The sequence below is a fragment of the Cyprinodon variegatus genome, unplaced genomic scaffold, assembly GCF_000732505.1.
Source record: "Cyprinodon variegatus isolate N-32 unplaced genomic scaffold, C_variegatus-1.0 Scaffold230, whole genome shotgun sequence".
NCBI classification, from domain to species: domain Eukaryota; kingdom Metazoa; phylum Chordata; class Actinopteri; order Cyprinodontiformes; family Cyprinodontidae; genus Cyprinodon; species Cyprinodon variegatus.
Window position 1 is genome coordinate 958,358 of NW_015150683.1, and position 15,248 is coordinate 973,605.

The 15,248-nt window shown below is 35.9% G+C and overlaps 1 protein-coding gene across 2 annotated transcripts in view; it reads left to right on the plus strand.

Annotated features, from left to right (window-relative positions):
* The first annotated feature begins 2,528 nt into the window (after window positions 1-2,528).
* The window catches only part of aim1 (absent in melanoma 1), a 60,236-nt gene continuing 47,516 nt past the window's right edge, over window positions 2,529-15,248 (plus strand). The window contains exon 1 of one of the 2 annotated variants that reach the window (XM_015381269.1): window positions 2,529-2,871. In XM_015381269.1, the coding sequence (XP_015236755.1) occupies window positions 2,564-2,871 (308 nt within the window). In that variant the 5' untranslated portion in view covers window positions 2,529-2,563. The remainder of the gene's footprint in view (window positions 2,872-15,248) is intronic. The other variant, XM_015381270.1, reaches the window with a different exon arrangement.

Consider the following 15,248-nt stretch of genomic DNA (forward strand, 5'->3'; position numbering starts at 1 on the left):
GACTATTTCTATCATCTTCTTTTATGTTTGCATATTTATATTTTTTGCAATCAGTTATGATTAAAGCACGGAATCTGGTTGCTAAGAAAATTAGATATTAAACAGGACTTTTGTAGTTCACCATGAGTAGTCCAGCAGACAGTCCCTGACACCCACAGCAGCTACAATAGGTCATTGGTATAGAAGCTGGTTTTGTAAAGCACTCTATTGCAATATATTAGTGGAAAATTGAGTGGAATGAAAAAAACATTTGTTAAAACGTGTGCCAAGAGACAAGATTGCCACAATATTAAGAATAATGTAAAGCTCATTCATAGTTGACATAATTAGTAGAATAAAATTATTTGTATTGTGTCTCTAGTCAGCATTTCAAGAGGCCTACATGCAAATGTGTCCGGTATATGAGCTACAGCTATTGGACTACATAGAACATGAGAACATAAGTAAAGTAGTTAAGTCCTTTTCTTTTAAACGATTTTCACTTTTTGCATTTCAGATGGAAACCAAAGTGACATAGTCATCTCATACTTATTTAGAGATGTTGAAAGGACTACACTGAGAAGTGAATGTAAATGCTTTTCTGTAGCCATCAAAATGTAAGAGAAAACTCGTGAAATCAAAGCCAGCTTTGCTGTCAGGCGACCCAGGCAGCAGCCTGCAGCACTATTCACTGGACAGGGCAAAAAATTACAGAATGAACAAAAAAAAAAAAAGAATTTAATGCATGTATTGGGGGGAGTGTTGACATAGCGGGTTAGAGCAGTACGCTTGTGCTCTGAGAAGGGTGCAAGTACCCAGTTTGATCCCCACAGTCTGTGGTCCCTGAGCAAAACCCTAAACCCCACATTGCTTCCTGGGCGTCGTACAATGGCAGCCCGCTGCTCCTTAAGGGGATGGGTTACATCCAGAAATGAATTTATCCTTTGTGAGATTACTTTGAATTTCAGTTATTATTATTAAACCATCGGTTCTTTTGCTGCCTGGAAGTCCAGAAGAGTTACGTTTTGAACAACATTGGGAATGTTTGGGTGATTTAGATCTCTATGTGGAAATAGAAGGCAATCTTTTCCAACTTGGCCTACTCCTAAAATGAAGTTATAAAAACGTTTTTCAAAAGAAAAACAGAAATTTCTACTCAACGACTCTTCGATATTTTAAGTTTTTCTTTTAACTGCACAGCTTTACGCTGGTCTGGATTTTGTGCCATAACATTTGCAAAACATTTGGTAATTGTAATATTCTCAGGGTACTTATCTTTGAAGTTTACATACATTGATTTATAGAGTGTTGCCTTTCAAATTTGTGGTCTTCACCTTGATATTTGAGTGCAAAGCTATGTTGCTTTTGATTTTTCACTCATCACATTTTCACTCAATTTGAATTTGTTGGATATTATAATGTTGTAATTTTATCTATCATACATATACTTATTCTTTAGGTTATTGATTGATTTGTGTGTGTGTGTGATCATTTGAAATAAAAACTGAATAATTATGGTATAACCGTTAAGTTACTTTTTGGGAAGAGCGCAAGCTCAGCAGGAGTGTCTCTTTATGGTTCATTTTGCCGATCCCAAGCTCAGGTAAAGGAGGAGGGTTAGTATTTGTGGGGGTCGGTGTGGGGGTGCTGGTGCCTTTCTCAAGCTGTCTACGGGCAACGAGGCAAACAACCATTCATGCACACACTCACACCTAAGGAGCATTTAGAGATATAACCTAACAGTTATGTTATTGGACTGTGCCGGAGTACCCGGAGAGAACCCATGCATGCTCAGGGAGAACATGCAAACTCCATGCAGAAAGAACCCGGGCCGGGAATCTGACCCAGAACTTTCTTGCTGCAAGGCAACAGTGCTACCCACTGTACCACTGAGCAGCCCACCCATAAAATAAATTAATTGAAATAATAAAAAGTAAAATAAATAAATATTAATGGACAGAAAAAGTAGTTCTATATATTCTGAGTTCTTTTATATTCTGAGCAAATTAGGCAATGACGTCATTCAGCGACTTATAGTGACTTAGAGCACAGCCAATAGCTACTTTCCTTACTTAGTAGGGATCACTGCTAAGGAGCTAGGGAAAAAGGAGACCAACACAAGAGGGCAACAGATAAAAACCTAAACATAACACAACAAAATAAGAATTAAACCAATAAAACTAGAAAACATGGAGCAAAGTTAAACTGAATACTCAAAAGAAAACATAACAGAACCAAGACTGTGACAATTCAAAATGTCCCCACTTTACTTGATGGGCCCCTGGCTGGTCCTTGGCTGGTAAATGACTGTTGATCAATCCGGTTATCAAACAAGCAAATGAAGATACAGAAAAGTTAAGGTGACGATGAGAATAAATAAGTTGCAAAAGTCTTTGTTGAATGTTGTTTAGCATCTTCCTCGCTGCTCTTCCTCACCTGCAGGCGCGCGGCAGCGGGTGTGTGGGCAGGTCCTTCCAGGGCGCTGCGCTAACCCGCTCTGCAGGTTATCCCGGTGCGTCAGTCTCCAGGGCCACTTAAAGCCAAACGGCTCCGCTCAGGTTTTCATCTCCGCGCTCTCAGCACCATGAGTAAGACCGGCACGCTGAGGGGTTTCTTTAAACAAAAATCCGCAGACAAGGAAAAAGAAAAGGAGAAAAAGGAGCTAAAACGAGCCGCGACCATCCACCGGGATGATCCCAGCTCTCTGCAGGGGGACCCGGGGCCCCTGCGCCCCTGGGAGGGGGGAGCGCATCCAGAGGATGAGACCCCCTGTTCCCCGAAAGAGAAGAAGTCAAAGCGGTTCCTGTCCTTAAAGCTCAGGAAGAAAAAGAATAAAAAAGAAGAAGATGGAGGAGATATGTTCGAGGAACTGGACAGCTTCAACAGCCGCATGTAAGCAGAAAGCTCATCACTTTATTCATTAATATCAAATTATTGCAATTATTGCTTTCTAATTTAATGAAATCATGGACAAATAAATGAAAATAAGGGTTTAATGATTACAATTATGAAATACAGCTTAAAATAAAGACAAATCTTCATATTTTTGATCATTACAATATATGTTCCTAACATACTGTTAGATAGTAATAAACACATTTACTGTAAAAACTTTTAATATATATGAATATAACCATTTTAGCAGGCCCTTTGTTTATCTTTCATTTATTATGGATTATTAATACATTTTATGAGTATAGCAGTGATAAATAGGCTCCTATATCTGCTGTAAGTTTATGGGCTAGAACCTGTAGTATATTGCTCTATATATAATAGAATAAAGAACCATATGTGCAAATTATCCTATCATCTTCCTCAATGTTCTACATTTAAAGGATTTTAAAAGTAAGCTGCAAAAAACAATGGAAATTCCCATATTGGGTCCTGGAAGTTCAAATGTTGGAAGGTGTTTTAATCAGTGGAGGAAGTTCAACAGCTAAAGCATCTCAGTGAATGTCTGTTTCCCCCTCTGGCAGTTTGTGGAATCTAGCTTGCCTCAGTGTTGAACTAGTTTGGTCACGCATCTGGTTGAGTCATGAGGTTTTAAAAATGTTGTGAGAGGTGGAGATGGATGGAGGAACCTGGGGATGATGTGTTGTTTTCATTCTGAATCTTACTGTTTATACTGAAGATTGACCTATATTATAAATAGAGAGCAGATATCTAAATATGCAGTGGCGGTTCTAGACCAAATGTACCAGGCGGCCAGGAGGGGGCCAGTGTGTTTTCATGGGGGGGGCACAGAAAAGCATGAAATAAAAAACAGGGGAAGGGATTCAAATATACTAATATAGCTGTATCAAGTGAAATTTCTGTTCAATTAGGTTTAATTAAATTTATATGTCCTATTAGGTCAATATACATTCACTTGACTTAATTTAAGTTAAAATTACATTTTTTTATATATAATCTGAATTAGAACTCAAGAAAAACTGATAAATTCAGCTGTAAATATGAGAGTATTATTTTATTTGTTTTGAAAAAAAAAACATTTAACAAATGAAACATACCACTGAAGCTAACACCTTATTGTTTTTAGATAATAAGTAAAACAGAATTTGTAAAGGAAAAAAATAAATAGATCCAAAGGACCTATCAGTAACCATGTCTCTTCCAGCGCATATCATCATTAGAATTTCTTTGAGTATTATGTCTTCAGTACAGGGGCCATAACAGGGGCCAGGACATGATCAACAGGGGCACTGGCCCCCGCTGGCCTCAGTCTAGACCAGCCCATTCAGATATGTTAAGCTGGTCTCTAATGGGCTATAGAGTCTAGAGGATTGGAGGAAATGCATTTAGTCTCAAACTGTTCACAGATCTGTAGGTGATTTTAAGAGATATCATTTTTACAGAGACCTTTTAGATCTGCTGTCGTTGTTAAAATCTCTGCCTCATATAATCGATTCATATTATCCTGTAATAATAATTGAAAAATCCAGATCAGGTTATAATTTCTGCTATTTTTAGAACCTTTGGAAATGATGTGACTGAAGACAAAATGATTGCATATTTTGGGTGCAATAAAGCTAAAATCTTTTTATAAACTTTGTTTAGTCTGCTAAAATAGCCTGAGCTCACTACTCTCCTCTTGTGTGTGTTCTTTTAGCTGTAGTGTAAAACGTATATTTAATTTGTAGCAGCTTCTGTGTTCACTTCCTCATTTTACTCCTTATCACTGCAATTTGCCAACTAACTGATTGGAGATCAAGATCAGCAACGGTTCATTTGATCTGCTTTCATCTGGGTTTGGCAGATCAGACGCTATAAAATCAGATGTTTCCTTTTCAATTAAATACATTAACACTAAGAACATGAACAAAACAAAGCATGTTTTGCATGATGTGCTTCATAGAAAAGTACAAGCAGTGTATTTCCTTGCAATATCTGTTAAGGAAGTCCTGTGCTTTTCATGGGGATTTTTTTTTCTGTTGTTGTTGGATTGTAAATAAACTTTTTTTTTATCTACTTAAATATAGATAATGTCAACCAACTGCTTAACTTAGAAGTCAGCTGGATCTTAGAATATCTTACAAAGCTTTTGTTTGGCTGCATCAACTAACAAAAACTGCAGATCATTGAGAAGAAAGAAAAACCTGCTGTGCAGGAAGGGACACATTTTCCCATTCAGCTCAGTTAAATATGACTTAGGCTGCGGATATGTCTTAAGATTTAGGTATAAATATGATTCAAACAGGTGAGAGGAGTTAAAAACAACAACACATGCAAACAGGTCCTATTTGGCCACAGCACTTTCATTCATCCATTAAAAAGAATAACAAACTACTGAGTCAGAGGATTGTTTATTTGGGCTGAAAGAGCAACATTTTTATCGGCCATCTTTGTATATTTGTTGTTTGGTTTCCAATCCTTCATAATCCATAGAGAAATGTTTATTCTGTGAGTCTTAGTTAGAATCCTGCATGTCTCCATTTATTTAGAGATGCTTTTTTTAACTATAAATTATCTACTGACATTATTGACCATTCTTATATAAATATGCATGTTGGAAACCTTTGATCAAATTAAGTAGATGCAGTTTAAAGGGGACAGTACCAGAAAGCTGTGAGTAATATTATTTTCTTAATGGGTTTTGCATTGTCTCAGTTTGTTCAGCCACACATTGATGTTTGTCATGTGAAATCAATGGGGCAGAAGAAGGGTGGAGTCATAAACCGTCAACTTATAGTACCCACTAATTTAGATACACAAATACAGATGCAGATACCTCTGTAAGCACCGCTGGAAGAGTTTAAGATGTGAAAATAACCAAAAAAAATATATGCAAAATAATTTTTCAATGCAGAAGCAGATTTCTTTACTAGGGATGGCAATGGGATGTATTAGGTTCTAAATGCATTTAAATGTACTGTTTTAAATAAATGTCAGTCACGGAAGCAGGCATTTTGCAGCTTTGCATTTAAGGTATATTTTCATAAAATTAAAAATGCAACTTATTGCAGAAAATTGATTTTTAGTAATCATATACAATTTTTATTGGCTTCACGCTTTGCATGCAAATAGTCTTTTACATCTTTAGTATGCATCCCTTAATATTTCTTTAGTAAGCAAAATTAAATGTCTAACTACAGACACCTTTAGAAGCATCATAAAGACAGGTTAGAAATGTGGATTTATGTGTCTGATATTGTCATCACAATAGTGAACAATGTTACAACAACATGGATTCCTACCATCGCACAACTCAGATTTGTAAAATATTACTGTTATTTTTTTCCCTCCTAATTAGAAGAGGGGAAGGAACACTGTTGTTTAGACATTTGAGCCTTAAATTAGTCATACCCATAGCAGGTTTACAGTATATTGAAAATATGTGAAATTCTGTCTAGTTTTTTTTTCTGATTAGAAAAGAAACATTAAATATATTTAATTAAAACTGTCAAAATAGTAATTATACCTTTCAGAATAATTCATGGGAAAATATTTTTTTATGCAACAGCCAAGTGTCTCCTTTAACAAGCTTTTTTCATGTTACCACCGATAATATGGTGATGAAAATCTCTTTATTGTCCCACAATGGGGAAATTGTGGTGTTACAGCAGCAAAGGTTATAGTAGAAGTGTTCACACAATGTGCACCAAAGTGTATTCAAATAACAGATAGAAAAAAAAATTTGATAGAATATTGTACTGTATATTGTTTTTACAATATATCACTCTGTATCTGGAGAGTAAAAAAAATTATAACAGCTATGGACATTTTTACTGTAATGGATATGTGAAAAAATCTTTTCTTTTCCCCTGCACAGATTCCACATCAGATTCATATTTGATATTGCTTCCAGTCAGAAAGACCGTTTTATTGTAAAAGGAAGATTACTGTACTACTAATTCTCGCAGGAGTCTAAATAGTTTTGAACCTGTCAGAGAAAACCTAAAAGATAAAGATTAGGAAATTCTCTGGAGTTATTCCGTTACCAACCTTGCTTTAGAGTCTGCAGGGAAATAAGCTAAAATCTGCAAACATACCTGCAGCAGTAAGGCTTGATTAAAGCTCAGTCTGTTCAGACTTTCTGATAAGACTGAGATTGTGGCAATGGTTCAGCATTTTTCTATTTATTCAGACCTTCATTAAGAGAGGAATTTTAATAATATCTAAAAGAACTACGAATGCCTTCACGAAGAAAGCTAGCTCAATATCCCAAAAACAGCTAACCCAGCAGATTTACGGTAATAAGGCCGTCATGCTCTGCACATATGTTGTAGTGTTTTTTAGATGAGGGTGTGGAACCTTAATGTTTGGATAAAGTTGAGCCTTTTCAACAAACATCTCAATGTCTCATTGTATAAATGTATTAATAAATACCACCGCTTTTATGCTGCATATACCTGTTTTGTTACAAATTGTGACTAATAGAAGCATAATACTGCTAGAGCTTCCTGGAGATTATCTTTTTTTAATCCTATTTTACTGAGATTAAATCTGCTGTTTGAGAATCTAGATCAGATGAGAATGAAAGATTGACTAATCTTAAACTGTCTGCCTATGAAGACAGTTAAATATATGAAATTGAAATTAAATTAGTAAGAGTTTTGATTAAGACTGAATTTCAATCTATAAAAGTTTGCTTAATGTCTTCAGTAATTGACTTACTGATTGATCATTCATAGCTGACAAATGTGTCAAGTGGAATAAACAGTCTGGTGAGTTTCCTGAATGTCATAAAAATTGAAAGGTGTATGAAAAGTTGCTGCTTAAGTGCAAATAAGATGTTTCTGTTACAAATATCATAAATAGTCTGCTGCTTTTAAAATTATACTTAATTTGTTTGGAATCAACAAGCAGCTTCTCAATCACCTTACAGCTGATTTGAGGTGAAGTTGTTGTTGTAGTTTAGAGTTAGTTGTCTTTTTTCAGTAGTCCTGCCGTAGTACCACTACTAGCATAACAGGCTACAGCATGATTCTACCACCTCCATGCTCGACAGTTGGCTCTGACTCTGACTCATGCAAATGAACTTCTCATCATGTGTTTGTGTTTTTCTTGTCTAATCATTTAAGTCTTTCTGCAGAACATGTTTCTTGTGAGGCTACAAAGTTCAGTCATACATAAGGGTGTCAATTAAATGTTGGTTAATTGAAATTGTCTTTAAAATTCAGCATTTGTATACATATATTTTCCTTTAAGTATAACACAGACCCTAAAACCATTGAAACTATGTGCTGTTTGATCACTTAATGCTTACATTGCAAAAACCATCAAGAAATAAGTAAAAAAAGTTCTTAAATTAAGTGTATTTACCTTTACTTTTAGTAGGTTTATAAGATGATTTTTCAATGGAATTAGTATTTTTACACCTAAAAAAAGATAATTAGATAATCTGCACTTGAAATAAGACAAACCAATTTTTTTTCCTATTTTAAACGGAAATTGTCTTTTTCCATTGGCAAAGTGTCTAAACCCTAACCCTAACCTCCTCAATTCAAGAAAAAAATGCACTTAATTTAAGCAAAAATAACGTATTTAGATTTCCATTTTTTCAGTGTATAAAAGACTATTTAATATACATAAAAATCTCATCAATTAATAAGTGCAGATAAAAAATTAATAGTCAAATTCTTAATAGGATGAAACACTTGATGATCAATTGAACTTCAAAATTCATTAAACGGTTCCTCCAAACCATATTTTAGTCTGATTTATGATGCAGAATAAATGAAATATGAATATAGTTCACAGAGCCTTCATAGAGATTTACTAAAAGTAGTGAAAGGATAAGATCTAGAAACTGACTAATCATGAACTTCAAATGAAGGACTTCCAATGAAGCCTTTCATGTCACCGGTCCGGTAGTTATAGTTAAACCATGCTGGTTGCTAAACAGGTTGGCTGATGGTTAAGGTTAACCAGCCGCTTTAAAGATAGCTTGTTCCAAATGCCTTCTCATCGTCTGTGCATGCAATGGCTGCAGATCAACAGATTAGCTGCTGATCTGCAGAAACTGCTGCATGCAATTTTATATGTTAAAACATGGCCTTTTATTGTCTTCTTCTTGTGATAACTAAAATTACTGAAACAAGCTGAAGATAGGCTAATTGCCCGAAATTCTGATGTCAGACCCATGAATTCAACCTAGATTTAAAACGCTTAGAGCATGTTTCAATGTTTGTGTACACAACATGACCTCCAGTGCTTTTGACTGTTAGACCTAAGCCTTTGTTCGTTGTTCTACATACACACCTGTTCACACCTATTTACTTATATTCAAACACGTTCATAGAATGTGACTGAGGGTTATATCACAGAATGCAATTAGTTGATCAACAAAAAACTACGTTTTGTTTTTATACTCTTAAGTCAATATTGAATCAGGTGAAAAGTAAAGATCCAATCCAGAAAATAAATTTAGTAAAACTTTACCCATGGTGCCATTTCCTGCAGAGTCTTTTATTTTTGTAAACACCCAGTAGCCATGTGGATAATTCCTTTAATGTGAAAAAGATGGAGGCATTGGCACTTTTATTTTTATAGGTAAATATGCTTTACTGTAATCAATCCAATCATTAAAACCTGTCAATGATGCTGAGAGGTTAAAGTAATTTTGATTAAAGAAGAAGTTTGCGGCAGCTTATGAGACTGGCAAAAGAATGTAAAACAAAAATGAATAAAACAAAAGAATTTCAAAATAATAATCCAGTGGCTTAGAGGTGGAAGACTTGTAAAAGAATCACCAAGAAGTCCAGGTTTGGACCAGATAAAACTGCTCCCAGTGCTCTGTCAGCTAAAGCTATGTTGTACAGTCTTTATACTCCATTTAACAATTAATCACATACTAAATTAGTTGAAGATTATTTCAATAACCAATTTATCAAGATTAATCCCCTTAATTATTTTAGCCCTAATTATAATATTAAATATATGCAAAAGTTCTCACCTTGTTTTGTTAGTCTGAAATGCTGTATAATTAATCACAACTTTATTTTAGCATTTTCCCCATAAGTATTTGGTTTTTGATTACATTTATGAATTTTTCTTTATGTGTTTTGTCTTTTGACGCCTTTAAGTTTTGGTTGAATCAGAATCATCTTTAATGGCAAAGTTTCTGTGCACAAACAAGGGAAATCCCTTGTTTGTGGATTAGGGTATGAATAAACTACAAACATCTATCCAATTTTGTAAAAAGCAAGCTTAAGGGGCACAAGTACAGGATAAACAAAAACGGAATGTACAAGTGTGATTTTTAAAATAAAGGTAGAGGAGGGAATGTTTTACTGCGAAAACTTAATTGTTCTAGCAGTGTCTGAATAATCTGGCTGTAGAGGGTTCAGTGTGACAGCCTGGGGGGAGGAAACTGCCTCTGTGGCCTCTTTTTGCCGTTAGCACTCAGTAGCGCTTCGCCAAAGGTAAGAATCAATCCGAATAGCTCTAGTTGTAGCTCCTACCTCCTGTTTCCTATCCTCTCACATCCAACAGAAAGAACACTATACAGGGCAGGAAAAGGAGCTGCAGACTGTTTTCCTGAATCCAGACAATACTCAGCCTTACAGACATCGCGTAATGGTACGCTGGTCAAATTGGATGAATTATAAAAAACAAAAAACTTCATTATAAAACCCAAAACATATGAATGTGTGTACATTACCACGTTCAGGACAGACTACAAGGTGAAAAAAAATGGCATCATCCTAGCTACCTCATAATTTTCCAGCAGTACTTGGATAGCATGGCCGTTGTTCTGTCAGATCAGCATACCCATAGACACATGCCAAAGATGTCAGATTTGCATACGCCTTTTCAATCTGAAAAACTTACACAGAGATAAAAGACAATTGGAAGAAATTTATTAATACAATTGCTTAGTCTTTGGCGCTCAGACCTTAGAAGGAAACATGAATTTTGATTGATAAACATGAACAGGAGTAAAGAATAGGCCTGTTTCCCCCCCCAGGCCTGAAACTGGTGGTGGAGTGAAGTTTAATAAAGTTGGTCAGTCTGTAGACTGCTGGTTAGGGAGACGGTATGTTGAGCTTTATGAGGAGATCCAGTGGACTGTGTGAGCTGATTCTAGAGCTTCACTCAGGGACCTGGAAGATGGAATTCTAGTTTCGATAGCACAGGTTGAGAGAACCTGTCAATGAAGAACAAGCATGAAGCGACAGTGGAGAGGAAAAACTTCCCGTTGGGAAGAAACCTCTAGCAGAAGCAGGTTCAACATGGCAGTCTTCTGCTGGACCGGTTTAAATGAAATGCGGAATGCAGTAAAAGTACAGGAGTAATGACACTGATAAAGTTTTAGCTACGATGGTGGAGGAGGGGCTGGAGGTGGGTTAAAACTGAGTCATCTGAATGAAGTCACACAGCGAAACCACCGCCTGCGCACTAGATAGCAGGTGGTTGATGACAACTGATGATTGATTTGCTTACTTGAGGGATGAAGAGAGGTAGCATGGATCTGAAGGGGTTTGATTTAAACCTACCTATAGTGTGAGTGAAATCTTGTGCTGGAGAGCGGGCAGGCAAGTGATGAGAACCTTTTCCATGAAGATCAGAGTCCACCTTAAAACTAGTGTTGTGCCGATGCCATTTTTTGGCCCCATTACCGATACCCGATACCGGGCTGTGCAGTATCGGCTGTTACCTATATCATACCAATACCATCTGTTTGAAATTGATGTGTGTTTGTGTATATATGAAGAAGTGCATGCTACTTGGATGTAAAATTATTGCCATCATGGCTTTGTCAAGCTGCTGCCTACCTTTGTGAAGCAGGAAAAAGAGTAATACAAAGTGAATCTAGTAGAACTTTTTATTGCCTACCTGGAATGGGTGACAATAGTTGAATAAACTTTTGGCTCTCAAAATGGCATCGGTGCCTTATTTGTTGGTACTCGCCGATACCGATACCACCATTTTAGTGCTGGATCGGGGCCCAGCCCGACACTAGTATCGTATCGGTGCGACAGTAGTTAAAAGAAATTCAAAAGAAGACAAATCAACAACAAAGATAGTCCTGGTTTAGCATTGCATCTGGAATACCATCATCCTGCAAAGAGAGATGATCCTTCACCTCCTTATATACATGCTAGTCATCTTGATTGAAAAATGTTCTCAGATCTCAGACCAGCAAAGATCCTGTCTGTGATAAGAAGCTCACTCACACCAGAAAAAAACAGCGAAAACCCAGACTCTAGCTAATATAACTCCCAGTCAAGTCGACTAACTGCAACAAAACGTATACCTCCCACTATTCCAGTTTTTAAACACATCAATCAACAGCACACACTTTGATACTCTTTTTCATGTTTTAACAAAATGTTACTAAACTGTTGTCAAGGACATCCGTTCCTACATTTTTTGTTGAATTCAAAAGAAAATGCAGCCTGTAAGAGAAGCCAATTTATGCATTAAAATTCATTCTTTTGGAGGGATTTCTGTTTTTCTATATTTTACATTGTTTAAAAAAACACAGCAGAAAGTTGTTATAAACAAAAATAAACCCACATTAGGCATTTTTACACAGAGAGATTGGAAAATGCATACATTTTGAATTCTCATGGTTCTACCAATCTACCATTTCCTAAAGCTGCTCCATCTAATCCTATTTTGGCAGGAAACTAGAACATTCTTTTTAAAACTCATAAATTTCAGTTCATTAGGGTTTCTAAAACAGGAGAAGGAAAACCCTCCGGCACCTCAGATAGTACCTCATTTTAAAAAAAAAGTTTAATTACTGTATGAAACATTTTTAATTATGGAGGAATTTAATAAGAAAAGTTCATCATCTTTCACAAGTAAAAATTCATGAAATTACTGACTTGCATCATAAGTTGAGATCGACAAAGGGACCTGAGGCATCCCCTGCAGAAAAAGCAGAGAGAGAAAACAAATCACAAGAAATGTTACTTAAAAACCAGAGGTTGTGAAACATGGCGGTATGCGGACACCTTACATTGAGATCATGTGTTTTGTAAAACTTGGACAGATTCCTAGGTAGAAATTCCTCCTGCAGAATTTGCCCCTTGGAAAATTATATCTGCATCTTTCCAACAGTCTTAAGTCTTCCATAATACTGTGTGAGGCTCGACTTGTGACTGCTCCCACGTTTTATTTTTTTTGACTCACCCGATTGTTCGAAGTGCACATCTCTTCACAACAGGGATATTTTTTCTTCCAATATTTAAGAACAACTTTGCACAAAGCATAGTTAAGTTTTATGTTATTTTTTGTGTTCGTAGCATTTTGAGCTAGGCATTTACTGGTGCCAGCGAGGAGCAGGCAGCCTGGTTCAGCAGCTTTTTCAAAGTTTTCCCTATTTTATTTTATTATTTTCAGTTTTGGTGTGACTTAGTGTCTTTCTCATACTGTTTCTGATGTAATTGAGCTCAGAACTGGAGAGATCCTTCAGTGACAGACTGCTGCAACCTAAATGCACCAGGGAGCGTTATCACAGATCCTTCTGGAACCGGTTTGAGACCCCTGCTCTATAACCACCACTGTTCCCAACAACCTCAATAAGTTGTTACATTTATGCTGATTTTGTACAGTTTCTACCTTAGTCAGTTAAATAAAATGCTCCTGTCATTTTGCACATCTCTTATGTTGTTACTATTTTCAAATATCTATTACTGTATAAAATAGAATATAATAAAATATTCATAGCTCGGTTAAATAAATAGCTTGGTTATTTATTCTCCAGGTGCAGTTTTATATTAAAACACTTTACAGTGCAGTATTTGGTGCACTATATATATTATTAAGTATAATCATAATTAATAATAACTCCATTTCAATGGCTTAGAACCTCATCTTTCTAATAAAGCCACTCTCAAACTTCCAGTAAAACACACATTATATTCTGTTTTAAGGGGGTGAGCCAAATTGGTTTGCACGTTTTGACATTTTTAAAGCAAAATTTGTAGTACATCTTATTTTGAATCTTTAAAGATCGGGCCACTAGTAAGCTCCTAATTAAGGTTTTTTTTTTTTTCGTAAAAATTATCTTAATCTAAATTTTTCCTAATTCTGACTAAAAACCGATCTCAGTATAGGTCATTATTTTTGATGTTTTTTTGTCTCCTTTAATTTCTATTTGGATGTTAGAGTCTCATTAAAGTGTGAAACTGCTCAGCATCATTGTTTCTCCTTTCTTCAATCATAAAAATTGTTCAGATATAATAATAATAATACATTTTCCAAGTACTGACCAACGTTTTAATTTGAATAACCTATTGTATATCTATATCTGTTGCAAAACATGTTGCTGGTGTCTCCAGACGGGTTATCAAACAGAGAAAACTATTTTTCTAGTTAAACAGTGTTTTCCTCTAAAAAAACTAAATCTTTTTATTTATTGTTTTTCTTTAAGAGTATTTAGTGGAACCTGTTAGCATCTTAATTGTCCCTCATAACCAGTGGGTCTGTACACAAAGAAAGTCACAGATGATAGGTTGTTCCTTCTGCCATCTACATTATTACTATACAGGTTATCATTTCATGTTTCCCTATCACAGCTGTAATCATAAGTTTATTTGGATACTGGACTGCATTGGTCTGTTCTTTTGGTCTGAATTTAAAAAGGCATCTAGTATAGGACTAATTCCAGCTTTCAACTAGATTGTGGGGAATAACTGGTTAATCTGTTGCGTTATAGAGTAGAATTGAATAGAATATACTTTATTGTCCCATAGGGGAAATTTATCATGGACTCATAAGTGCGTAGGGCATAGTAGTAGCGGGCATTGGAAAAATAAATACACGCAAAAAAATCCAGCTAAGGACATACACATATCCTACATACACACTCATCCAATAAAAAAAGCATAACATACAATACTTAAACAACGACCATAACACCAAGTCTCTGCACACTTCCCATTCCTCTGCATACAGATTTATTAAAAATCTGTATGCAGAGGAATAAATTAAAAATGAAAGAGTGTTTAAAATGGTTCAATTTGATTTTTGGGATTCTGAGTACAGATTGCTCATAGATGGACTGACTCATTCCTCCCCATCAACTTCATAGCAGTCTGTACCAGGCGCTGCAACTTTGATTTGGACTGTGTAGAGACTGCAGAATCACGCCGCCATCCCATACCCGATGACACTTTCCATCACTGTCTGATAAAATAGAAACGTGATGTTCTGACTGACACCAAAAATACTCAGCCTGCATACGAAAATACAACCTTTGATGCAAATGGAAACATTACTGATCAAAATCCATCCATCCATCCATCCATCCATCCATCCATCCATCCATCCATCCATCCATCCATCCATCCATCCATCCATCCATCCATCCATCC